Genomic DNA, 24,908 nt, shown 5'->3' with positions numbered 1-24,908 from the left:
TTGAATGTTTAAATGAAGAACTGAGAAATTAATACCAGAATTTACATTTTTGGTCATGTCATATCTATAGACACAATTAGCAGAAGAATTGCTAGTCAAAGAAGAGATATTAGGTGGGGTCCCAGATGAGTCATCATTTAGATTTAAAACATTTAGAGGACTCATCTCAAGCTATTTAAATTGAATATGAATAGAAGCATCCAAACAAGAGTGATCATCATCAACAGCTGTCATTTATAAGAAGCGGATATAATGAAAATCTGGACATAGCTAAAGATGAATGCGCAGAAAAAGAAAGAATGAACAGGTAATTAATAGAAAAATTAGTTGTACAATGATCAGAAAGTAAAATCATCGTAAGAAAGAAAACAAAAATCATTAGCAATGTAAAACACAGTGTGGAGGCCAAGAAGTTTGGAAGAAAAACATAGAAACTGAAAATATAAAATGAAAGAGAGAGAATTTAGTAGCCTATAGTTAGTCCATTGTATACAGAAAAAGAATTCAAACAGAAGATAAAAAAAAAGAAAACTGGTTGGGAGGCAGGTAGAAGGGAAAATAGTGAATTTTTGGGCAAAACGCTGAAAAGAAAGAGACAATGAAGTAAAAGCAAGATTAAACATATGAGTAACATATAAAGAACATATAGCAAACATGGAAAGGGCACAGAGAAAGCATTCAAAAGATAGGGCAAAAACTGACCGATTAAAGTAGTTGGCAGAAAAATAGCCAGAAATATACTAATAATACAACGTAGCTGCACGAATAAAATAAAACACGGACAGACAAATGACGAGCAAACAACAAGAAGAATGAAAAATAAAGCACTGAGAACTACACTAAGCATGATTAGCGTTGAGACTGGCAGGAACAGATGCTCCAGCACGATCAATATCACCTTTAGTCGCTATCTTACGGGAACTGGTATGATCAGTTTTGATAAATATGTTGCTGTCTACTGTCCGAGCATTTCTTAAGTCTAGCTTATTCTTAGCATAGGTAAGAGGAGCGAGTCTATTCTTAGTCAAGGATTCATTCACTGAAATTCACGTACCCTTCAAGTCCTTTCTGTTTTTCATAATGATTGATCGAAGCTTCAGGTTGGAGAAAGTAACGATGATTAGACAAACGGTAGTGTTAGTTTTCCAACCAATCCTGCGGGCTGAGATAATATCATCAGCTACTAGTGGGATTTCTGGAAATTTCGAGCTACAAAACTCAAGAAATTCATTTTCTGTATTTACCGGGATCGAAACGTCTTCTTCAAGTCTAAACACCCTAATTTGATTATTTAGAAGCATATTTTTATTTAAAGGTTCTTGGCAAATAAAGGGTAATTTTATGTACAGTCTCTGTTACAAGGAGGACTTGAGGACTTAAAGGAACATATTTTTCTTTAAATGTTCTTGGCGCTTAAAGGGTAATTTTAGGTGCAGTCTCTGTTACAAGGAGGACTTGAGGCCTTTGAGGAACATGTTCTTTTTTAAATGTTCTTGCTACTTAAAGGGTAATTTTAGGTGTAGTCTCTGTTATAAGGAGGGCTTGAGGACTTTGAGGAACACACTTTTATTTAAATGTTATTGGCACTTAAGGGTAATTATAGGTGCAGTGTCTGTTACATGGAGGACTTTTAGGACTTTGAGGAACATATTTTTATTTAAATGTTTTTGGCACTTAAAGGGTAATTTTAACTGCAGTATCGGTTATATGGACGAGTTGAAGACTTTGAGGAACATATTTTTATTTAAATGTTCTCGGTACTTAAAGGGTAATTTTATGTGCAATCTCTGTTATAAGAAGGACTTGAGGACTTTGAGGAATTTGCTTTTATTTAGACGTTCCTGGCATATAAAGGGTAATTTTAGGTGCGGTCTCTGTTGCACGGAGGGTTTGAGGACTTTGAGGAAAATATTTTTATTTAAACGCTCTTGGCACTTAAGGGGTAATTTTATGTGCAATCTCTGTTGTAAGAAGGACTTGAGGACTTTGAGGAACGTGTTTTTATTTAAATGTTCTTCGCATCTAAAGGGTAATTTTAGGCACAGTCTCTGTTATAAGGAGGATTTGAGGACTTTTATAATATCAGTCATTAATAATAATGACCAAGTAATAATATCTGCAACTCTTTTTTTTTACTAAAATCTTCTTCTGAACCAGATCGCAAAGATGTAGGAAGGGGAGAAAGGATTTTTTTCTTTTCTATTTTATCGATTAAAAACGGTAATTTATTGCAAAAAACAGGCTCAAAACTCTTTCAGTACTCTCTGGAATGAGAAATTAGAAAACGTATCAAGTCCATGAAAATTATCCAGTCCATGAAAATTATCAATTTCTTTCTTGAATGAAACGACCTCTCGGCTGTTTACTATTGATGAGGGTAGACTATTCTACTTGCTGATGACCCAGTTGGAGAAGGCCCATCTTCCAGTATCGTTGATTACACATAATTTATTCATGGATTATTGATCCACGAAGGGGACAGATTTCTGAGAACTTGATTTACATAAACGAAGGGGAGAGGATTTCTGAGAAATTGATTTACATAATCGAAGGCGAATTATTGGTCAACGAAAGGGAATTAAGAAACAATATGGCTTCTCTGATCTTTAGGTCTGAGAGATAAATTAATATTCTATTTTTAAATATGGCTTCTCAGGTCTTTAGGTCTGAGAGATAAATATTAATATTCTATCGAAGCCATAATAGTATAACTACGAACACCTTAGATACATTATCAGAAATTCATACGAGATCAAGACAGATTGAATATATTTTACACGGGAAATGGTTTCCTGGGAATTTCAAATGAAACAGCGCAGGGATGCCGAAACAAAGGAACACGCAAAAATTAATTTTAGGGGATTATTTGGGCGAAACAGTTTGAGACATTTTAGGGATTTTTTGGGCGAAACAGTTTGAGATATTTTAGAAGATGATTTGGGGTAAAACTCTGTAGTCGTTATAATACACAAGTTCCATTTTAACAGTGTTGTAAGGTCCCCTACCCCAACCCCAAAGGGACCCTACCCCCGGTCCCCCTCTCCCCGGGCCCCCCAAAGGGCACCCCTCCCCCCGGGCCCCGAAAGGGCTTTTCTCTCCGGGCCCCCAAAGGGCTTCCCTCTCCGGGCCCCCTCCCCCGGGCCCCAAAGGGGTACCTCCTCACGAGCCCTTCAAAGGGCCCCCTCCCCCTCGAGCCTCCCAAAGGGCCCCCTCCCCTCGGGCCCCAAAAGGGCCCCCTTCCCCCAGGCCCCCAAAGAGCCCCCTCCCTAGTTTAGATTTTCAGTTTAATATTACCTTACAGTTTTACTTAGAGTTATAGTTTAGTTTAGTTGTAGTTCAGAGTCTAGAGTTTCAACTTAGACTCTCAGCACTTAGAGTCTTAGTTAGAGTTATAGTTTTGTTTAGTTGTAGTTGTGTTTTTGGACATGTAGTTTAGTTTTAGCTAAACGTTTTAGTTTAGAATTTTAGCCTAGAGTCATAGCTTAGAGTTTTTCGTTGCACTTCTAGTTTAGTTTAGTATTAGTTAAGAGTTTTAGTTTAGAGTTGTAGTTTAGTCTTAGTAAAGAGTTTTAGTTTAGAGTTGTAGTTTAGTTTTAATTAAGATTTTTAGTTTAGAGTTTTAGCTTGAAGTCTTAGCTTAGAGTTTTAGTTAGAGTTATAGCATAGTTTAATTTTAGTTAAGAGTTTTAGTTTAGACTTTAGAGTTTCAGTTTAGAGTTTAGATTTTTAGTTAGAGTTATAGTTTAGTTTAAATTTTTTTAAGAGTTTTAGTTTAGAGTTATAGTTTAATTATAGTTAAGAGTTTTAGTTTAGAGTTTCAGTTTGCTATTAGCTTACAGTTTTAGTTAGAGTTATAGTAGTTAAGAGTTTTAGTTTAGACTTTAGAGCATTAGGTTGGAGTCTTAGCTTAGAGTTTTAGTTAGAGTTATAGTTTAGTTAAGTTTTATTTAAAAGTTTTTGTTTAGAGTTTAGAATCTTAGCTTAGAGGTTTTTTTTAGAGTTTAGAGTTGTAGTTTACAGTGTTAGCTTAGAGTTTTAGTTCTATTTATAGTTTAGTTTAGTTTTAGTTGAGAATTTAGAGTTTTAGTTTAGCGTCTTAGCTTAGAGTTTTTGTTATAGTTATAGTTTAGTTTAGTTTTAGTTAGCAGCTTTAGGTTAGATCTCTAGTTTAGTTTTACTTAAGAGTTTTAGTTTAGAGTTTATAGTTTTAGTTTACAGTTTTACTTTAGAGTTTTAGTCTGAGTTATAGTTTTAGTTTAGTTTTAGTTTAGATATTGGAGTTTTAGTTTTGAGTCTTAACTTAGAGTATTAGTTAGAGTAATATTTTTTTCATTTTAATTCAGAGTTTTAGTTTAGAGTCTTAGCTTAGAGTTTTAGTTGGAGTTAAAGTTTAATATAATTTTATCTAAGAATTTTATTTTAGATGTGATGTTTAGTTTTTTATAAGAGCTTTTATTTAGAGTTTAGAGTTTTCTTCGCACTTTTAGTTTAGCTTAGTATTAGATAAGAGTTTTTAGTTTAGAGTTGTAGTTTAGTTTTAGTAAAGAGTTTTAGTTTTGAGATGTAGTTTAGTTTTAGTTAAGAGTTTTAGTTTAGAGTTTAGAGTTTTAGCTTAGAGTCTTAGCTTAGAGTTTTAGTTAGAGTTATAGTTTAGTTTAATTTTAGTTAAGAGTTTTAGTTTAGACTTCAGAGTTTTAGTTTAGAGTTTTAGTTAGAGTTTAGCTTAATTTTTGTTAAGAGTTTTAGTTTAGAGTTGTAGTTTAGTTTTAGTTAAGAGTTTTAGTTTAGAGTTGTAGTTTAGTTTAGTTTTATTTTAGAGTTTTAGTTTAGAGTCGTTGTTTAGTTTTAGATATGAGTTTTATTTTAGAGTTTTAGTTTGATATTAAATTACAGTTTTAGTTAGAGTTATAGTTTAGTTTATTTGTATTTAAGAGTCTAGAGTTTCAAGTTAAACTTTCAGTACTTGAGTTTTAGTTGGAGTTACATATTATTTTCGTTTTATTTAAGTGTTTTTGGACTGGTAGTTTAGTTTTAGCTAAACATTTTAGTTTAGAGTTTTAGCCTAGATTCTTAGCTTAGAGTTTTTCCTTGCACTTTTAGTTTAGTTTTAGAAAAGAGTTTTAGTTTAGAGTTTCAGTTTGGTATTAGACTACAGTTTTAGTTACAGTTATAGTAGTTAAGAGTTTTAGTTTAGAGTTTAAAGTTTTAGTTTAGAGTCTTAGCTTAGAGGTTTAGTTAGACTTATAGTTTAGTTTAGTTTTAGTTAAGAGTTTTTGTTTAGAGTTTAGAGTCTTAGCTTAAAGTTTTAGTTAGAGTTTAGAGTTTTAGTTGAGAGTCTTAGCTTAGACTTTTAGTTCTATTCATAGTTTAGATTAATTTTAGTTGAGAATTTAGAGTTTTGGTTTAGAGTATTAGCTTAGAGTTTTTGTTAGAGTTATAGTTTAGTTTAGTTTTAGTTAGGAGCTTTAGTTTAGATCTCTATTTTAGTTTTACTTAAGAGTTTCAGTTTAGCGTTTATAGTTTTAGTTTACAGTTTTACTTTGAAGTTTTAGTTACAGTTATAGTTTTAGTTTAGTTTAAGTTAAGAGTTATAGTTTAGATATTGGAGTTTTAGTTTTGAGTCTTAGCTTAGAGTTTTAGTTAGAGTTATAGTTTAATTTAGTTTTAATTCAGAGTTTTAGTTTAGAGTCTTAGGTTAGAGTTTTACTTAGAGTTGTAGTTTAGTTTAGTTTTAGTTAAGAATTTTAGTTTAGAGGTGTTATTTAGTTTTAGATAAGAGTTTTAGTTTAGAGTTTAAAGTTTTAGTTAGAGTCATAGTTCAGTTTAGTTTTAGTATCGAGTCTAGAGTTTTAATTTAGAGTTTTAGTTTAGAGTTTTAGTTAGAGTTATAGTTTACTTTAGTTTTAGTTAAGAGTTTTAGTTTGGACTTATAGTTTAGTTTTACTTAAGAGCTTTAGTTAAGAGTTGTATTTTAACTTTATTTTTAGCTAAGGGTTGCACTTTAGAGTTGTTGTTTATTTTTAGTTAATATATTTATTTTATAGTTCTAGTTTAGTTCAGTTTTAGTTAATGTCTTTAGGTTATGGGTGTTTTTTATTTTTATATATGAGATTTAGTTTAGAGTTTTAGTTTGATATTAGCTTACAGTTTTAGTTAGAGTTATAGTTTAGTTTAGTTGTAGTTCGGAGTCTAGAGTTTTAAATTAGACTCTCAGCACTTAGAGTTTTAGTTAGAGCTATAGTTTAATATAGTTGTAGCTGTGTTTTTGGACTTGTAGTTTAGTTTTAGCTAAACGTTTTAGTTTAGAATTTTAGCCTAGAGTCACAGCTTAGAGTTTTTCGTTGCGCTTTTAGTTTAGTTTAATATTATTTAAGAGTTTTAGTTTAGAGTTGTAGTTTAGTTTTAATAAAGAGTTTTAGTTTAGAGTTGTAGTTTAGTTTTAGTTACGAGTTTTAGTTTCGAGTTTAGAGTTTTAGCTTAGAGTTTTAGTTTAGAGTTTAGAGTTTGAGTTTAGAGTCTTAGCTTAGAGTTTTAGTTCTATTTATAGTTTAGTTTAGTTTTTGTTGAGAATTTAGAGCTTTATTTTTAAGTCTTAGCTTAGAGTTTTTGTTAGAATCTTATTTTAGTCTATTTATAGCTAGGAGCGTTAGCTTAGATCTCTAGTTTCTTTATACTGAAGAGTTTTAGTTTTGAGTGTAGGATTTTCGTTTACAGTTTATAGTTTTATGTTATAGTTATTGTTAGAGCTACAGTTATAGTTTAGTTTTAGTTAAGAGTTTCAGTTTAGATGTTGGAATTTTACTTTTGGGTCTTAGCTTAGAGTTTTAGTTAGAGTTATAGTTTAGTTTAATTTTAGTTAAGAGTTTTAATTTAGAGTTTAGAGTTTTAGTTAGAGTTATAGTTTAGTTTAGTTTTTGTTAAGAGGTTTAGTTTCGACTTGTAGTTTAGTTTCAGTTAAGAGTTTTAGTTTAGAGTTGTAGTTTAGTTTAGTTTTAGTTAAGAGTTTTATTTTAGAGTTGTTGTTTAGTTTTATATATGAGTTTTAGTTTTAGCTTACAGTTTTAGTTAGAGTAATAGTAGTTAAGAGTTTTAGTTTAAAGTTTAGAGTTTTAGTTAGAGTTATAGTTTAGATTAATTTTAGTTAAGAGTTTTAGTTTAAATTTCATAGTTTTAGTTTAGAGTTTAGAGTTTTAGTTAGAATTGTATTTTGGTTACATTTTAGATAAGAGTATTTGTTTAGAGTCGTTATTTAGTTTTTTATAAGATTTTAATTTTAGTATTTTAGTTTAGTTTATTTTTTATTAAGGGTTTCATGTTAGAATTGTTGTTTATTTTTAGAGAATTGCCTTATATTAAAGGCTCATTTTGATATTAGCTTAGAGTTTTAGTTAGAGTTATAGTTTAGTTTAGTTGTAGTTCTGAGTCTAAGGTTTCAAGTTAGACTCTCAGACTTGGAATATGTTTTTTACGGTTTACATACAAAAAAAATTAGGTTTCTTCACGTTTAAGTTAGGTTAGGTTAGGTTATCATGAGCACTCATGATAACCTAACCTAACTTAAAAGTGGGGAAACCTAACTTTTTGTATGTAAACCGTAACAAAACTATTCCAAGTCTAGCATTTCAAAGAAAGAATGTGTTCAACACCTAGTTCTTTATGCTAAACTAAAACTCTTAACTAAACTATAATTCTAAACTAAAACTCCTAAGTAAAACTAAACTATAACTATAACTCTATCTAAAACTCTAAGCTAAAACTCTAAACTAAAAATCTAAACTAAAACTAAACTATAACTCTAAACTAAAACTCTTAACTAAAACTAAACTACAAGTCTAAATTAAAACTTTTAACGAAAACTAAACTAAACTATAACTCTGAATTAAAACTAAACTAAACTATATCTCTATCTAAAACTCTAAGTTAGGACTCGAAACCAAAACTCCAATCTTTAAACTAAAACTCTTAACTAAAACTTAACCAAAACTATTTCTCTTACTAAAACTCTAAAGCTAAGACTCTAAAGTAAAGCTCTTAACTAAAATTTAACTGAACTAAATTTCTAACTTAAACTCTAAGTTAAGACGCTAAACTAAAGATCTAAACTCTAAACTAAAACTCTTAACTCAACTATAACTCTTAACTAAAACTAAACTGAAACTATAACTCTAACTAAACCTCTAAGCTAAGACTCTAAACTAAAACTCTTAACTAAAACTAAACTATATCTCTATACTAAACTCTTAACAAAAACTAAAGTAAACTATAACTCTAACTAAAACTATAAGCTAACACTCTAAATTAAAACTCTAGACTCTAAACTAAAACTAAACTAAACTATAACTCTAAACTCTAAACTAAAACTCTTATCTAAAACTAAACAACACCTCTAAACTAAAATTCTTAACTAAAACTAAACTAAGCTATAACTCTAACTAAAACTCTAAGCTAAGACTCTAAACTAAAACTCTGAATTAAAACTAAACTAGACTATAACTCTAACTAAAACTCTAAGCCAAGACTCAAAACTAAAACTCCAATATCTAAACTAAAACTCTTAACTAAAACTAAAGTCTAACTAAAACTCTAACTAAAACTCTAAAGTAAAACTGTAAACTAAAAGTATAAACTATAAACTAAAACTCCTAGTTAAAACTAAACTATAGATTTAAACTAATGCTCCAAACTAAAACTAAACTTAATTATAACTCTAAACTAAAACCACGGTAAACTATTACTCTGACTGAAACTCTAAGTTGACACTCTATATTAAAATTATAGACTGCGAACTAAAACTAAACTAAACTAAAAATCAAACTAAAACTTTAAACTCTAAACTAAAACTCTTATCTAAAACTAAACAACAACTCTAAAGTAAAATTCTTAACTAAAACTAAACTAAATATAACTCTAACTAAAACTCTAATCTAAGACTCAAAACTATATCTCTGAATTAAAACTAAACTAAACTATAACTCTAACGAAGACTCTAAGCTAAGACTTGAAACTAAAACTCTAAAGTCTAAACTAAAACTCTTAGCTACTAGAACTCTAACTAAAACTGTAAGCTAATATCAAACGGAAATTTAAAACTAAAACTCATATCTAAAACTAAACTAAACTAAAAGTGCAAGGAAAACTCTAAGCTATGACTCTAGGCTAAAACTCTAAACTAAAATGTTTAGCTAAAACTAAAGTACAAGTCCAAAAACTCTTAACTAAAACTAAAATGAAATATAACTCTAACTAAAACTCTAAGTGCTGAGAGTCTAACCTGAAGCTCTAGACTCTGAACTACAACTAAACTAAACTATAACTCTAACTAAAAGTGTAAGCTAACATCAAACTAAAACTCTAAACTAAAACTCATATCTAAAACTAAACAACAACTCTAAACTATAACTCTAACTAAAACTAAACTACAACTCTAAACTAAAACTCTTAACAAAAATTAAACTAAACTATAACTCTAACTAAACCTCTAAACTCTAAACTAATACTCTGAAGTCTAAACTAAAACTCTTAACTAAAATTAAACTAAACTATAACTCTAACTAAAACTCTAAGCTAAGACTCTAAGCTAAAACTCTAAACTCTAAACTAAAAACTCTTTTAAAACTAAACTACAACTCTAAACTAAAACTCTTTATTAAAACTAAACTACAACTCTAAACTAAAACTCTTAAATAATACTAAACTAAACTAAAAGTGCAACGAAAAACTTTGAGCTATGACTCTAGGCTAAAATTCTAAACTAAAACGTTTAGCTAAAACTAAACTACAAGTCCAAAAATGCAACTACAACTAAACTAAACTATAACTCTAACTAAAACTCTACGTGCTGAGAGTCTAACTTGAAACTCTAGACTCTGAACTACAACTAAACTAAACTATAACTCTAACTAAAACTGTAGGCTAATGTCAAACTAAAACTTTAAACTAGGGAGGGGGGCCCTTTGGTGGGCCCGAGGGGGAGAGGGCCCTTTTGGGGGCCCGGGGGGAGGGGGCCCTTTGGGGTTGGGGTAGAGGACCTTACAATGCTGTTCAAATGGAACTTGTGTATTAAAACGACCACAGAATTTCACCCCAAATCATCTTCTAAAATGTCTCAAACTGTTTCGCCCAAAAAATCCCTAAATTTCTCAAAGTGTTTCGCCCAAATAACCCCCTAAAACTAATTACTGCATATTCCTTTGTTTTGAATTCCCTGCGCTATCATATTTTAAATTCTCAAGAAACCAATTCCCGCGTAAAATATATTCAATCTGTCTTGATTTCGTATAAATTTCTGACAATATATCTAAGGTGTTCCTAGTTACACTATTATGGCTTCGATAGAATATTAATATTTATCTCTCAGAGCTAAAGACCTGAGAAGCCATATTTAAAAATAGAATATTAATTTATCTCTCAGACCTAAGGATCAGAGAAGCCATATTGTTTCTTAATTCCCCTTCGTTGACCAATAATTCTCTGTTGATTATGTAATCAATTTCTCAGAAATCCTCTCCCCTTCGTTTATGTAAATAAAGTTCTAAGAAATCTGTCCCCTTCGTGGATCAATAATCCATGAATAAATTATGTGTAATCAACGATACTGGAAGATGGGCCTTCTCCAACTGAGTCATCAGCAAGTAGAATAGTCTACCCTCATCAATAGTAAACGGCCGAGAGGTCGTTTCATTCAAGAAAGAAATTGATAATTTTCATGGACTGGACAATTTTCATGGACTTGATATGTTTTCTAATTTCTCGTTCCAGAGAGTACTGAAAGAGTTTTGAGCCTGTTTTTTGCAATAAATTATCGTTTTTAATCGATAAAATAGAAAAAAAAATCCTTTTCCCCCTCCTACATCTTTGCGATCTGGTTCAGAAGAAGATTTTAGTAAAAAAAAAGAGTTGCAGGTATTATTACTTGGTCTTGGTACCTACTTACCCCTTTCTACTATCTACTCACCCAGAAATCTTAAAAAATCATTTAAGTTCTCCCGTTTTTTTTGCTGGAAATAGAGATCCTCAGATTTAATGAAATATACATTTTAAGATGTACAGATTTTAAGAAAGTTTGAATTTTCTGATCTGATTAAACGGAGCAGAATATTCTTCTTAGAGTTGAGGAAAGGGCAGTCCTTAAAAATATTGCGTCATACCTGCTTGGAAAAGGTTAAAAATCGGCTCAAAGGAATTTTCATTTCAGCAAGTTGACAGCTTTACGAGTTTTATGTGGTGCTAACTGCTTTGGTTGAAAATTTTTCGGACACAAGGGATGTAGTATTTATGCTCTAGGTAAAAAGATAACCCTTTGCTGAACAGTTAGTACAAGATTTTATCTTTTCTTTATTTTAGACAAGCCACTCGATAGCATATCAAACTGTTGACGTATTTAAGATGCCCTACCAAATTTTCCCAAAATTGCTTGGGGTGCCCCCCCCCCCCCAAAAAACCAAATTTGTCTTTGAGACATTCCACCGATGCTGTGACTCGTAATATGATTTTTAAGGTATCGAATAGCCAATATCAAGCTGACAGAAAAAGAATAAATCGTGTAATTCTGTGAAATTATTCACTTAAAAATGTATAATAACACAGCTTGGTATGGTTCTTTTGACCTGAAAACTCGCTTTAGTTTAGTTAATTGTGATTAGAAATAAGAAGAAGATGAAAAGAAAAACTTTCACCGCAAAAAAATCAAATCAGTTAAATTAAATTGTCTATTTTTCTTAATTTTCCACAAAAATGGCTCATGAAGACTGTAAATGAAATGTACGGTGACCGATATGTACAATACATAGGTATGATTGTCCTATTTAATGGTTCAGCTAGTTTTATCGAATAGGCAGGATCGTGCCAGCAAGTTCTTTGCTGTAGGCCTAATAGCTTACCTCTGCAACTCATTAACACTATAGGCTTCTTTTGAAATACCTAACTATACAACTACGTACTTTTATGGAGAGGGGGTAGAACTATTGGTTTTACTAGCTGACGGAAATGACTCGTAGAACCGATAACTAAAATCATCATCATCGTAATTTTATTTATAACCTGCCACAAAAAAATCGGGCAGGGCCTAGAAAAAAAAAGAATAAAAATCAAGAAAAACAAATTAGAAATAAAAAAAAAAAAAAAATACTTCGACAACTGCGAACCCGGGACAAACACAAATGACCAAAAATGGGAAGACTCCGGGTATTCAGTAGTAAAATCACGAATAGGTTTCTGAATAACTCCTGAAAATAAAAGCGGTGAACTCGTTGTCTAGTACCACAATTTAACAAACGTCAAACACGATCAAGTGCAAGTAGGTGAGGGCGTGTCAGGCTTTTATATAACTGAGAACAGTGAACTTTAGCCAGATACGAAACGTTTGGAGTCAGTGATATATAAGCAACCCGAATCTTACAAGAATAATTTTTCAGTGCCAGGTATGCAGTTTTTTTTCAGATTTGCTCCAGTAGGCATACCTAGTTAACTAAGGCTACTAGAAAAAGGAAGTTCAGAGCCAGATAGACTTATTGAACTTCTCTTTGCTTTATAGTTAAATGACTTATCAGTGTTAAAACTCAATACCAATCTGCTCATACTCTTCTTGAAGAAGCTCAAACGTTGGAGAGCACCCTTGGAAAGTGCAGTAAACGTTCAGTAAGTCATCCGCAAACGTAACTAGCGAGAGATCAACTCCTTTTAAGGTAAATGTAGAGTCAAACTTATCTTTAGTACCAGTAACCCAGTTATTGAAAAAAACTGGAGAATTCAAAACCTGGGGTACAACTTTCGGGATCAGAAAAAGCAGATTGTTATCTTTTATTCCAGCTTTCGTATTTCTATACTTATATCTTAAACAAATAATTACAACAGCATCAGTACCTTTCAAAAGGGCCTCTAGCAAAACCTGCGAAAATATAAACGAGTCAGACGCTCTGGTAACATCAAGAGCACGTAAAATGGACAACAAATGGAGACGGTAAAAGAAGAGTCTGCAAGGGATATCTTCACATTCGTAGTTTCACATTTGTAGTTTATTACAACGAAAGTCGTTAAGGGGACGCCACAAAAAAGTGCTCAAAACAGAAACTGAGAATTAGTATATTTTTCAAAAGCAGTTTCAGTGTATTAATTGAATTGTCACATCACCAAAAATGGTCACACAGTATTAACGTTCAAAAAATCTCAAGGGACCTTTGGCACCAGAGCCAATAACCTTTTGGTAAGCTACCAGTTACTTTGTGTATGTAAATAATTCGTAGTCTAATTTTTGTTATATTTTAGGGATTAATTTCAGAGTAATTACTAAGTTAAAAAAACTGTTTAATAGAGGCAAAAATAAGTTTGCAACTGTTTTTGAGCCCCCTCCCCTCCTTAAGTTTTTATTCTATGACGAATTGATAATAAAGTGCCCAAATTCATTTCTTCCTCTTTTTAAGGTAACCTTACAGTTGAAGATTTTAACTACTGCCTTTTTTTCTGTATTATTGCTGGGTAAGCAGCTCTCAGGACGTCAATGGGTGGCCTTGTTTATTTTGATGACTGGAGTTATTTGCGTTCAGGTAAATGTCTAATATTATGAAATATTAAAATTTGTCTCAGATTGTTGGAGTTCCACCCCTTGTTCTTTTCTTTTTTTTTCAGATATATTACCTGTTTTCTTTTCGGTAATTTGCTTAGACTTATCTATGGTATAATTTTCAATGATAAGTTAAAGTCCCGTTGCTAAGCTAGTAGTTTGCAATAAGTAGAAGCTTTGGTTAAAAATCTATTTTTGTTCGGCTGATCTGGGCCATTGAAAGGTAATATTATTCAAAGGAAGCCCGTAGTTTGAACTTTAATTTAGCGGATGGGCCGGGGCCAATCTAACGTCAACCCCTTACAGAAAGTGCTTTTGTACAGAATTGGTGTATTTGTTTTTAGTCCACATTAAGACCCTGTTTAGGGAGTTTATTTTTCAGAGTTGATATATGTGTGCTTTATCAATGGACCTTTGAAAGAATACATGTAAGCTATTTTCTTCAACCGTGTGAGATTATTTTTCCATAAACCCTGGCAGGGTAGAAAAAGGGTTCACGAGAAATACCGTCACTAGTATATCGACAGGGGGCTGGTTTGACCTCCAAAGAGATAGCTAGAGATATTACAAGTGAACCAGGTGGGGGCAGTCGTGGCCGAGAGTTTGGCTTGTTTGACAATTCGATCACGTTACCATACCCTGCAACAGAGTATACCGTAATAGGGTATTATCATACCCTTTATTTAAATTACGGTAGGGGTGTCCCCAAGCCATTTCGCACTAATAAAATGGTGCAAGCACCATTTCCACACCAATATTTGGTGGCAGTGTTCCTTACATTGCAATATTTGGTAACAGCGGTGGTTACCATTAAAAGTTTTGCCCGGATTTAGGAAAGAAAATAAAAGAGTTATTTAATTATCTTCTTTTTTGCGAAGTATTTTTAAGCAAGTTCGTGATAATGTGAATCACTTATTCTCATATAACATTTATTAGGTTGTGTTTTTGTTTTTAAACTGATTAGATAGCAAGTCTTACATTTATTGGTGCTGTACATAGAAGCCCTTTAGAAGTCTCCTCATTAAATAAAATCCAGTCTACTGTTGACATGAATACATGTTAAAAAAAAATTGGTGAATACATCATAATTAGAATTATGGGGGGGGGGCTATAGGACCAATTGTGTGGAAAGTTGAAACATTTGGGGCTAAGCTGTAATTTTTTTCTGTTTCGTAAAAACTGAATGTCACACAAGGCCTAAGGGTTACTTTAGCTAACTAACGACTAAGAATTAAGCAATAAAACAAAATCAGAAACGGTCAAAGTTTTGTCGAAGAGAGGAGGATGAGATACCTCATAATGTACTTATTTACTCTTAAAGATCTACTGTAAATTTGGAGGGGACGAGAAATCCCCAATCTCCCCTGATGAATAGTTTGGAACAAGGTTTTGAGCAAGGTTTGATCAAGGAGAGTACAGCTTTATATGCCGCCAATATTACTGCCGAGAAAATTATAACCATGTGTAATATGTGAAGTTCTCTAAAATTCAAAGAGATAATTCTGTTTCATCATTAAAAATACTTTTTTATACATTTGCTTCGGCCGAAAACATTTATTACAACCTCTTCTCCCCTGGATAAAATATGCGAACCCTTTGTTTATGATCACCATTGGATGGGCTGAACCGCTAGTAGCCCTATTTATTATTTATCGTGGGATTAGTTTTATTTTGCGTTTTTTCTTGTTCCCTACCCTTGATGAAAAAAAAGTTTGTTTCAACTTGGTGAGATAATTATGGAAGAAAAAATTAAGTGGCTTACCAGCGAAAGCTCAAGATCAGTCAGAGGAAGAGGCTCAAGAGAAAGAAGATGAGAAAGGAAAAGAAGAGGTTAGGAAAAGAAGGGTCAAGATCTTGTGCAAAATCTTTCATCAGGAAAAGGAAGACATGCAGATGTGCCCCAGGAAGTTCCTTAAGACTTCCACGGTTCGCTCTATCTCCCATGATGAGCAGTTTTGATCCAGAAAATTAGAGGTTTTAATCAAAACTTGATCAGAGGGAGGGTTTAGCTTTCCGTCCCACCAACCTTTCCGCTGGGGGAGACTATACATAGATGCAATATCTGACAATCTAAGACTAAAACAAGTGTTTTGTTTAATGTCAAAACATCTTTTTCACACCTTTGCTACAATCGGAATGCTTCCCTCCACTCCAATTTCTACTTGTCTCTTTGGGTATGATCCCGATTGAATAGGCTAAAGTGCAGCCAGTAGCCTTCAGTGGCGATTCTGGCCTCTATTACACCTGGGTCAAAATCTTTATTAGCGCACCCCCCGTCTCCCAGATAATTTTCAGGGTAAATTTTAACATATTTTAATGTATTCACAAAACTATCTGTAACACTAGTTTATCAATTGAACAACAAGTTATTTTTAATTTATTATTTAAAATATTTATTTATCATTAAATACTTTAAACCCTATTATTTAATTATTTTAGTTTTTCCACTTATTTTTATTTTATTAATTTACTAATATTTTATTAATTATTTTCATTTATTAACTGCTCCTCTTCTTTATTTTAATTAAAATAAACTTCAAAAATTACATTATAACCGTTTGATTAGTTATTTGAAATGTTGCACCCCTAAAATCTCTACACACCCTCTGCCTCTCCCCTAAAACTACCTTTGGTAAACTCCTATATTACTTATCCTGGGTTACTTTCATATTGTGTTTCTTTTCTTCTAGCTGCCAACGGGTGCATCAAAAATTACTGCCGCCACTTCACTTCAATCCCATCAAAGTATTATAGGCCTTGTAGCAGTTCTGATCTCGTGCTTATCAAGCGGCTTCGCTGGTGTCTTCAATGAGAAGTTGTTGAAACATGGAAATCAAAAGTCGATTATTATTAGGAACTTGCAGCTTGGGCTGTTTTCAATAATTTTTGGATCTTTTGGTGTTATGCTGTCCTTGCAGAACATTAGGGAATTTGGTTTCTTTTTCGGGTACACTCCCGTTGTTTGGACTATTGTCTTTGTGCAGGTAAGCTTTCCTCATTAGCAGTTCTGACCTCTCTTGCGCACGGGGCAAAATCATGATTAGCACGATCCCTATCTTGAAAAAAATTTCAGGCCAAATTTAACAGATTTTCATTTATTAACACAATTTTCCATTAATTTAAATCTGATATTTCTGACTTTCGCCTCAGCCAAATTATTAATTATCACCTTAAGAATGGTTATGAATGGCGAGATATGGGAAAAATGAAAATCTTGGATTCACTTTGCTTGTATTTTCTGCCAACTACGCAGTCCACTTTATTAAAAATAAAATTTCTAAAATTACAAAATGATTATAACCATTAGATTATTCATTTGGAATAATCTTGCCCAGAGCAATTTGCCCGGGCAAGTGCCCCCTTTTTCCCCTTCCTAACACCGCCTCTAGCTTTCCTTATTTGGAAAACAAATAAAAACATCAATTTCAGGTGATTATTTAATTGTACGCAAGTCTGACCACATCTTCAGGACAAGTTTCTGAATGCTCACATTGAAGTCCTTTGGACTCTAGGTGCAGAATTAAACAAATGAAAATATAGGGGGAATGGGTGTAAAATTTTAAATAAAGCACTGGACAAGACAAACAAAAGGAAGAAACTTTAAATAATAAAGAAAACCAAGTATTTCAAATTCACTTCCGTAAGCCTTTATCAACGGAAAAAAACACAAAAGAAAATCATTAAACTACATTAAACATAAAATACAAAAAAGGGGGAAAAAAATAAAACCATAAATAAAATTCCCAGTTTTATGACTTACAATATCATCATGCAAATAGCACGATTATTATCAACAGAATGACAAATCAGGTTGTTTCTGATTGAGTTGTAGCTTGATAATGAAATATCTTAATATCTTCCAATATCACCATGCAAATAGCAGAAATACAATCAACAGAATGACAAATTGAAACTTTGTAATGAAATTTGCAGCAATAGAAAGGCAGTGTCGTCTAAGAAATTAATGACATAGGTGCACATATAACTCCTCTTTTTCCACTATGGCCATTCATGTTTGGCCATTTTCACTCCTTTTGTTCCTTCCAAAGTTGTATAAAATCTATGATTTTACATTATTTAGAAATAATATATTGTTTATATAGGAAGTATTATTTATTTAAGAAATAGAATCAACATAAAAAAAAACAGTTTTGGGGTCCGGTCTCTACCCTGACTAGTTACAAATGCTATATAGCATTCATGAGTTGATGTTGTATTTCTAAGGCCACACTTGCTATGCATGACGATTGACAAAAAGAATTAGAAAAATATAATTAAACAATAACCAAGAAAACGAGTGTAATTTCAGCACGTTGGGAAAAGAAGCAAAAATGACAAAAACATATGTTTCGGGAAAGGCTCTGCCAAGCCGTCTTCAGTTCTAAAAGAAATAGCAACAACTAACCTTTTGGTGCTAACTGTCACACTTGATGTATTCTGCAAAGGAAGTCTGTCATTTAATGGAAGTGACGTTTTATAGTAGATATAACCAAGATATAGCCATTTTATAGCAGATATAAAAGAGTTACAAACAGAAGGGGTGGGGGTTTATCTGCAATAGATTTTTTTTTTAATTTAGTGGTTGTGGGCATTAACTAAAAAACAATCAGAAATTAAATAAAAAAAACAAGTTTTTTAAACTGAAAGTAAGGAGCGACATTAAAACTTAAAACGAACAGAACTTATTCCGTATATGAAAGGGGCTGTCCCCTCCTCAACTCCTCGGTCTTTACGCTAAAGTTTGACTCTGTCTCACAACTTTATTTTTTAAAACAATAAAAAACTTTGGCGTAAAGAGCGAGGCGTTGAGGAGGGGACAGCCCCTTTCATATACGGAGTAATTTCTGTTTGTTTTAAGTTTTAATGTCGCTCCTTACTTTCAGTTTAAAAAACTTGTTTTTTTTATTTAATTTCAAGCTAAGACGCGATATCTGTAACATCCTTTTACAGCCAGTGCTGCAAATCCTACAAGCAAAGACCGCAAAAGCAGAAAACTGGAATAAAACTAAATTAGGCTATATACCCGTCTTTTTTTCTATCAATTCTCCAGTTAGCCTGGACAAAACAACTAGCATCAAAGTTGTCAAAAGCTTCACGTACCTGAGCTCCACCAATTTCTTCAGATATTTCACTTCCATTCGAGCTGCGAGCAAAGATATCTAAACGTCTTCTGCCATGGGTAGGCTGAACTGTCTCCTTTGGCAAAAACCAAATATCAATCTTTCCTCTAAACTGCGACTTTTCATCTCGCTTGTTGGTAGTAGTAAGGCCATAGGCACTTGAAAGTTTACATACATATCTATGCCTTAGGCGTAAGTTTGAATGTATACTTTCAATGCATTGGAAGGTTACCAGGGTCATTTGCGTACAAACATGTCTACAGGTCTTTACACTCTAGGAACGACGCAATTTCAAAGTTCAATGTCTTTTTTTTTTTTTAGTTCAAAAAACCGGTGTCTCTTCTTTTTTACTCGCCTATTATTTTTTGTATATAATGAGGTTGGTTATAATCTGTTCTGCTTCAAGTTTTTTCTGGCACAATTAACTGAATTTCTATTTCATGATAAACAAGTTTTTTTTTTTAGGTTTCATCAGTGTCGGAAAAACAGGTTTATATTTTTATTTTTATTTACATTACATATTCCTAATAGACTTTAATTAAAATATAATAGTTTTTATTTGCAATGATCTTAGTAGAGTAAAAAAATGAGTGATGCATTTACATTATTGTAGATTAATGATGGAGCTAACAACAGTGATGTAATTACTTCTTTAGTTTACGAGATTTGCGAATTTTTTTTTGCGAAAAGATATTTGCGAAAAGATATTTGCGTAGACGCTTACAAGGGGCATTGCTAGAAAGTATTCAATAGCTTAATTGAAAAGTAACGATAGAATGACATTGTGACTTGACCTAGCTTTACCTCGCCGATGTGGTCTTTATAATACGGAAGTAACTTTTTAAAATTATTTTAACTTTCAACAGACAGGGATCAACTGGGGGAGGCGGGCGGGGGTGTGCAGAGAGGATGGAGGTGCACGTGTGTGCGGGTAACGCGGCGCCAGGGGCACGGAGTGCGGTCGTATCTAACCGGGTTCAGGTACACGGGGCATTCCGGGGACCGGGGGGTCCCCCTTTTTTTTTTTATTAAAAAGGGCACCCTTTTTTCAGAAACGCTTCACTATAAATAAGGCGAGTGTATCTTTATGAACTTTCTGTGCGAGGCAGGGATAAATATTTAGTTTAAATAATTCGAGGAGGAATCGTGTTTTGTGGTTGGTGTGGAAAAATGGGAATTGTTAAATATTCGGGTAAACATTCGACTATAAATAAGGCTATTGCGTCTTTCTGAACTTTCTGTTGGAGGCGGGGCTAAGTATTTAGTTTAAATAGCTCTAGGAGGAATTGAGTTTTGTGGATGGTGTTGAAAAATGGTAAGTGTTGGATATTTGGGTAAACATACGGTTAAGAAACGCTTCACTATAAATCGGTCGATTGTGTCTTTCTGACCTTTCTGTGCGAGGAAGGGATAGCTATTTAGTTTAAATAATTCTAGGAGGAATTGAGTTTTGTTGCTGGTGTGGAAAAATGGTACTTGTTAAATATTCGGATAAACATTCTACTATAAATATGGCTATTGCGTCTTTCTGAAATTTCTGTTGGAGGCGGGTGGAAGTAGTTAGTTTAAATAATTCTAGGAGGAATTGAGTTTTGTGTATGTTGTTGAAAAATTGTACGTGTTGAATATTTGGGTAAACATACGTCTAAGAAACTCTTCACTATAAATAAGGCTCTTGTGTCTTTCTGAACTTTCTGTGCGAGGCGGGGGTAACTATTTAGTTTAAATAATTCTAGGAGGACTTGAGTTTTGTGTCTGGTGTGGAAAAATGGTACTCGTTAAATATTCGGGTAAACATTCGACTATAAATAAGGCTATTGCGTCTTTCTGAAATTTCTGTTGGAGGCGGGGGTAAGTATTTAGTTTAAATAGTTCTAAGAGGACTTGAGTTTTGTGGATGGTGTTGACAAATGGGAAGTGTTGAATATTTGGGTAAACATACGGATAAGAAACGCTTCACTATAAATAAGGCTATTGTGTCTTTCTGAACTTTATGTGTGAGGCAGGGATAACTATTTAGTTTAAATAATTCTAGGAGGACTTGAGTTTTGTGGCTGGTGTGGGAAAATGGTACTTGTTAAATATTCGGGTAAACATTCGACTATAAATATGGCTATTGAGTCTTTCTGAACTGTTTCTTGGAGGCGGGGGTAAGTATTTAGTTTAAATAGTTCTTTGAGGACTTGAGTTTTGTGGATGGTGTTGAAAAATGGTAAGTGTTGAATATTTGGTTAATCATACGGATAAGAAACTCTTCACTATAAATAAGGCTATTGTGTCTTTCTGAACTTTCTGTTCGAGGCCGGGGTAACTATTTAGTTTAAATAATTCTAGGAGGAATTGAGTTTTGTGGTTGGTGTGGAAAACTGGTACTTGTTAAATATTAGGGTAAACATTCGACTATATATCTGGCTAGTGCGTCTTTCTGATATTTCTGGTGGTGGCGGGGGTAAGTATTTAGTTTAAATAATTCTATGAGGAATTGAGTTTTGTGGATGGTGTTGAAAAATGTTACGTGTTGAATATGTGGGTAAACATACGGCTAAGAAACGCTTCACTATAAATAAGGCTATTGTGTCTTTCTGAAGTTTCTGTGCGAGGCAGGGATAACTATTTAGTTTAAATAATTCTAGGAGGACTTGAGTTTTGTGGCTGGTGTGGAAAAATGGTACTTGTTAAATATTCGTGTAAACATTCGACTATAAATTTGGCTATTGAGTCTTTCTGAACTTTCTGTTGGAGGCTAGGTTAAGTATTTAGTTTAAATAGTTCTATGAGGACTTGAGTTCTGTGGTTGGAGTTGAAAAATGGTACTAGTTTAATATTAGGGTAAACTTTCGACTATAAATATGGCTATTGCGTCTTTCTGAACTTTCTGTTGGAGGCGGGGGTAAGTATTTAGTTTAAATAATTCTAGGAGGACTTGAGTTTTGTGGATGGTGTTGAAAATTGGTACGTGTTGAATATTTGTGTAAACATACGGCTAAGAAACGCTTCACTATAAATAAGGGTCTTGTGTCTTTCTGAACTTTCTGTGCGAGGCAGGGATAACTATTTAGTTTAAATAATTCTAGGAGGAATTGAGTTTTGTGACTGGTGTGGAAAAATGGTACTTGTTAAATATTCGGGTGGTTTTTCTTTACTTGATGGTCATTAAAAACGAAATTTTTGTGTTAAATAAGTAGTTTTTGTATCTTTTAAAAGAGCTTTACGGGGTTTTAGAGACTCAGTTGCCTGATTCCGTGTGGTTTTTCTTTACTTGGTGGTCATTAAAAACGAAATTTTTGTGTTAAATAAGTAGTTTTTGTATCTTTTAAAAGAGCTTTACGTGGATTGAGAGACTCAGTTGCCTAATTCAGTGTGGTTTTTCTTTACTTTATGGTCATTAAAAACGTAATTTTTGTGTTAAATAAGTAGTTTTTTTATCTTTTAAAAGAGCTTTAAGGGGATTGAGAGACTCAGTTCGCGGATTCTGTGTGGTTTTCCTTTACTTGTTGGTCATTAAAAACTAAATTTTTGTGTTAAATAAGTAGTTTTTGTATCTTTTAAAAGTGCTTTACGGGTATTGAGAGACTCAGTTGCCGGATTCCGTGTGGTTTTTGTTTACTTGATGGTCATTAAAAACGAAATTTTTGTGTTAAATAAGTAGTTTTTGTATCTTTTAAAAGAGCTTTAAGGGGTTTGAGAGACTCAGTTGCCTGATTCCGTGTGGTTTTTCTTTACTTGTTGGTCATTAAAAACGTAATTTTTTTGTTAAATAAGTAGTTTTTGTATCTTTTAAAAGAGCTTTACGGGGATTGAGAGACTCACTTTTACATTGTCACAGTTACATTTTCATGATTTTGCAAAGTTCATTTTGAATTTCTTTCGTTGAAATGCATGAGTTGGAATATTTCAGTAGTGTTTGGTTGTGGTTTACCTTGTAACAGTTACATTTTCTTGATTTTTCAAAGTTCATTTTGAATTTCTTTCGTTGAAATGCAAGAGTTGGAATATTTCAGTAGTGTTTGGTTGTGGTTTACCTTTTCACAGTTACATTTTCTTGATTTTTCAAAGTTCATTTTGAATTTCTTTATTTGAAATGAAAGAGTTGGAATATTTAAGTAATGTTTGATTGTTTTTTACATGGATAAATTAAAATTTATTTATTTTTCAATTTTAATTTTTAATTTCTGTACTTTAAATGCAAGAGTTTGACTATTTCAGTAGTGTTTTGTTGTCTTTTACCTTGTCACAGTTAAAATTTATTGATTTTTCAAATTTAATTTTTAATTTATATCGTTTAAATGAAATAGTTGGAATATTTCAGTAGTGTTTGTTTGTGTTTTACAGTGTCACAGTTAAATATTCTTGATGTTACATTTTATAGATTTTTAAAATTTAATTTTGAATTTATTTCTTTGAAATGGAAGAGTTGGAATATTTCAGTATTGTTTGGTTGTGGTTTACCTTCTCACATTTACATTTTATTGATTTTTTCAAAGTTAATTTTGAATTTATTTCGATTAAATGAAAGAGTTGTAATAGTTCAGTAGTGTTTGGTTGTGATTTACATTGTCACAGTTACATTTTCTTGATTTTTCAAAGTTCATTTTGAATTTCTTTCGTTGAAATGCAAGAGTTGGAATATTTCAGTAGTGTTTGTTTGTGGTTTACATTTTCAAAGTTACATTTTATTGATTTTTCAAAGTTCATTTTGAATTTCTTTCGTTGAAATGCAAGAGTTGGAATATTTCAGTTGTGTTTGATTGTGTTTTACCTTGTCACAGTTACATTTTATTGATTTTTCAAAGTTCATTTTGAATTTATTTCTATGAAATGCAAGAGTTGGAATACTTCAGTGTCACAGTTACATTTTCTTGATTTTTCAAAGTTCATTTTGAATTTCTTTCGTTGAAATGCAAGAGTTGGAATATTTGAGTAGTTTGTGGTTGTGTTTTAACTTGTCACAGTTAAATTTTCTTGATTTTTCAATGTTCATTTTTAATTTCTTTCGTTGAAATGAAAGAGTTTGAATTTTTCAGTTCTTTTTGGTTATGATTTACATGGCTAAAGTTAATTTTCTTGATTTGTAAAATTAAAATTTGAATTTATTTACTTGAAATGAAAGATTTTTAATATTTCATTAGTTTTTGTTTGTTTACGTACTGTTAACAGTTTCTTTTTATTGAAATGTAAAAGTTAATTTTTTATTTCTTTCTTTGTAGTGCAAGATTTGGAATATTTAAGTAGTGTTTGGTTATGGTTTACCTTGTCAAAGATACATTTTATTTATTTTTCAAAGTTCCTTTCGAATTTCTTTCGTTGAAATGCAAGAGTTGGAATATTTCAGTAGTGTTTGATTGTGGATTACCGTGTCACAGTTACATCTTCCTGATTTTTCAATGTTCATTTTGAATATCTTACGTTCAAAAGCAGGAGTTGGAAACGTTCAGTAGTGGGGGCTCGTGGTTTAGCTTATCACCGTTACTGTTTGTTTAGTTTTCTATGTTCATTTTTAATTTCTTTCGTTGTAATGCAAGAGTTGGAATATTTCAGTTGTGTTTGGTTGTGATTTACCTTGTCACCGTTAAATTTTCTTGATTTTTCAATGTTCATTTTGTATTTATTTCGTTGAAATGCAAGAGTTTGAAGATTTAAGTAGTGTTTGGTTGTGTTTTACATTGTCAAATTTAAATTTTCTTGATTTTTCAAAGTTCATTTTGATTATGTTTCGTTGAAATCCAAGAGTTTGAATATTTTACTAGTGTTTGGTTATGTTTTACCTTTTCAAAGTTAAAGTGTCTAGAATTTTAATTTTTAATTGTTATTTTATTTAGTTGAAATGAAAGAGTTGGAATATTTCTGTAGTGTTTGTTTGTTGTTTAAATTGTCACAGTTTCATTTTCTTGATTTTTCAAACTTCATTTTGAATTTCTTTCTTTGAAATTAAAGAGTTGGAATATATCTTAATTGTTTGTTCGTTGTTTACCGTCTCAAATTTACATTCTCTTGATTTTTCATTGTTTCTTTTCATTTTCATTCGTTGAAATGAAATTGATTGACTATTTAATTATTGTTTGGTCGTGATTTACCTTGTCACAGTTACATTTTCTTGATTTTTCAATGTTCATTTTGATTTTCTTTAGTTGAAATGCAAGAGTTGGAATATTTCAGTAGTGTTTGGTTGTGGTTTAACTTGTCACAGTTCCAATTTCTTGATTTTTCAAAGTTCATTTTGAATTTCTTTC

At 32.1% G+C, this 24,908-nt stretch overlaps 1 protein-coding gene across 1 annotated transcript in view; it reads left to right on the top strand.

Moving 5' to 3' along the window:
• The window catches only part of LOC148951785 (UDP-N-acetylglucosamine/UDP-N-acetylgalactosamine transporter nstp-4-like), a 152,483-nt gene that overhangs the window by 104,573 nt on the left and 23,002 nt on the right, over positions 1–24,908 (top strand). Inside the window, exons 4-6 of the mRNA XM_089089066.1 lie at positions 13,419–13,541; positions 16,249–16,542; positions 21,013–21,127. Coding sequence (XP_088945192.1) covers positions 13,419–13,541; positions 16,249–16,542; positions 21,013–21,127 — 532 coding nt within the window. The remainder of the gene's footprint in view (positions 1–13,418; positions 13,542–16,248; positions 16,543–21,012; positions 21,128–24,908) is intronic.

This window comes from Artemia sp. Qi Xiang Cuo, chromosome 5, assembly GCF_049724085.1.
Source record: "Artemia sp. Qi Xiang Cuo chromosome 5, ASM4972408v1, whole genome shotgun sequence".
NCBI classification, from domain to species: domain Eukaryota; kingdom Metazoa; phylum Arthropoda; class Branchiopoda; order Anostraca; family Artemiidae; genus Artemia; species Artemia sp. Qi Xiang Cuo.
This window is presented reverse-complemented; position numbering and strand designations above follow the sequence as displayed.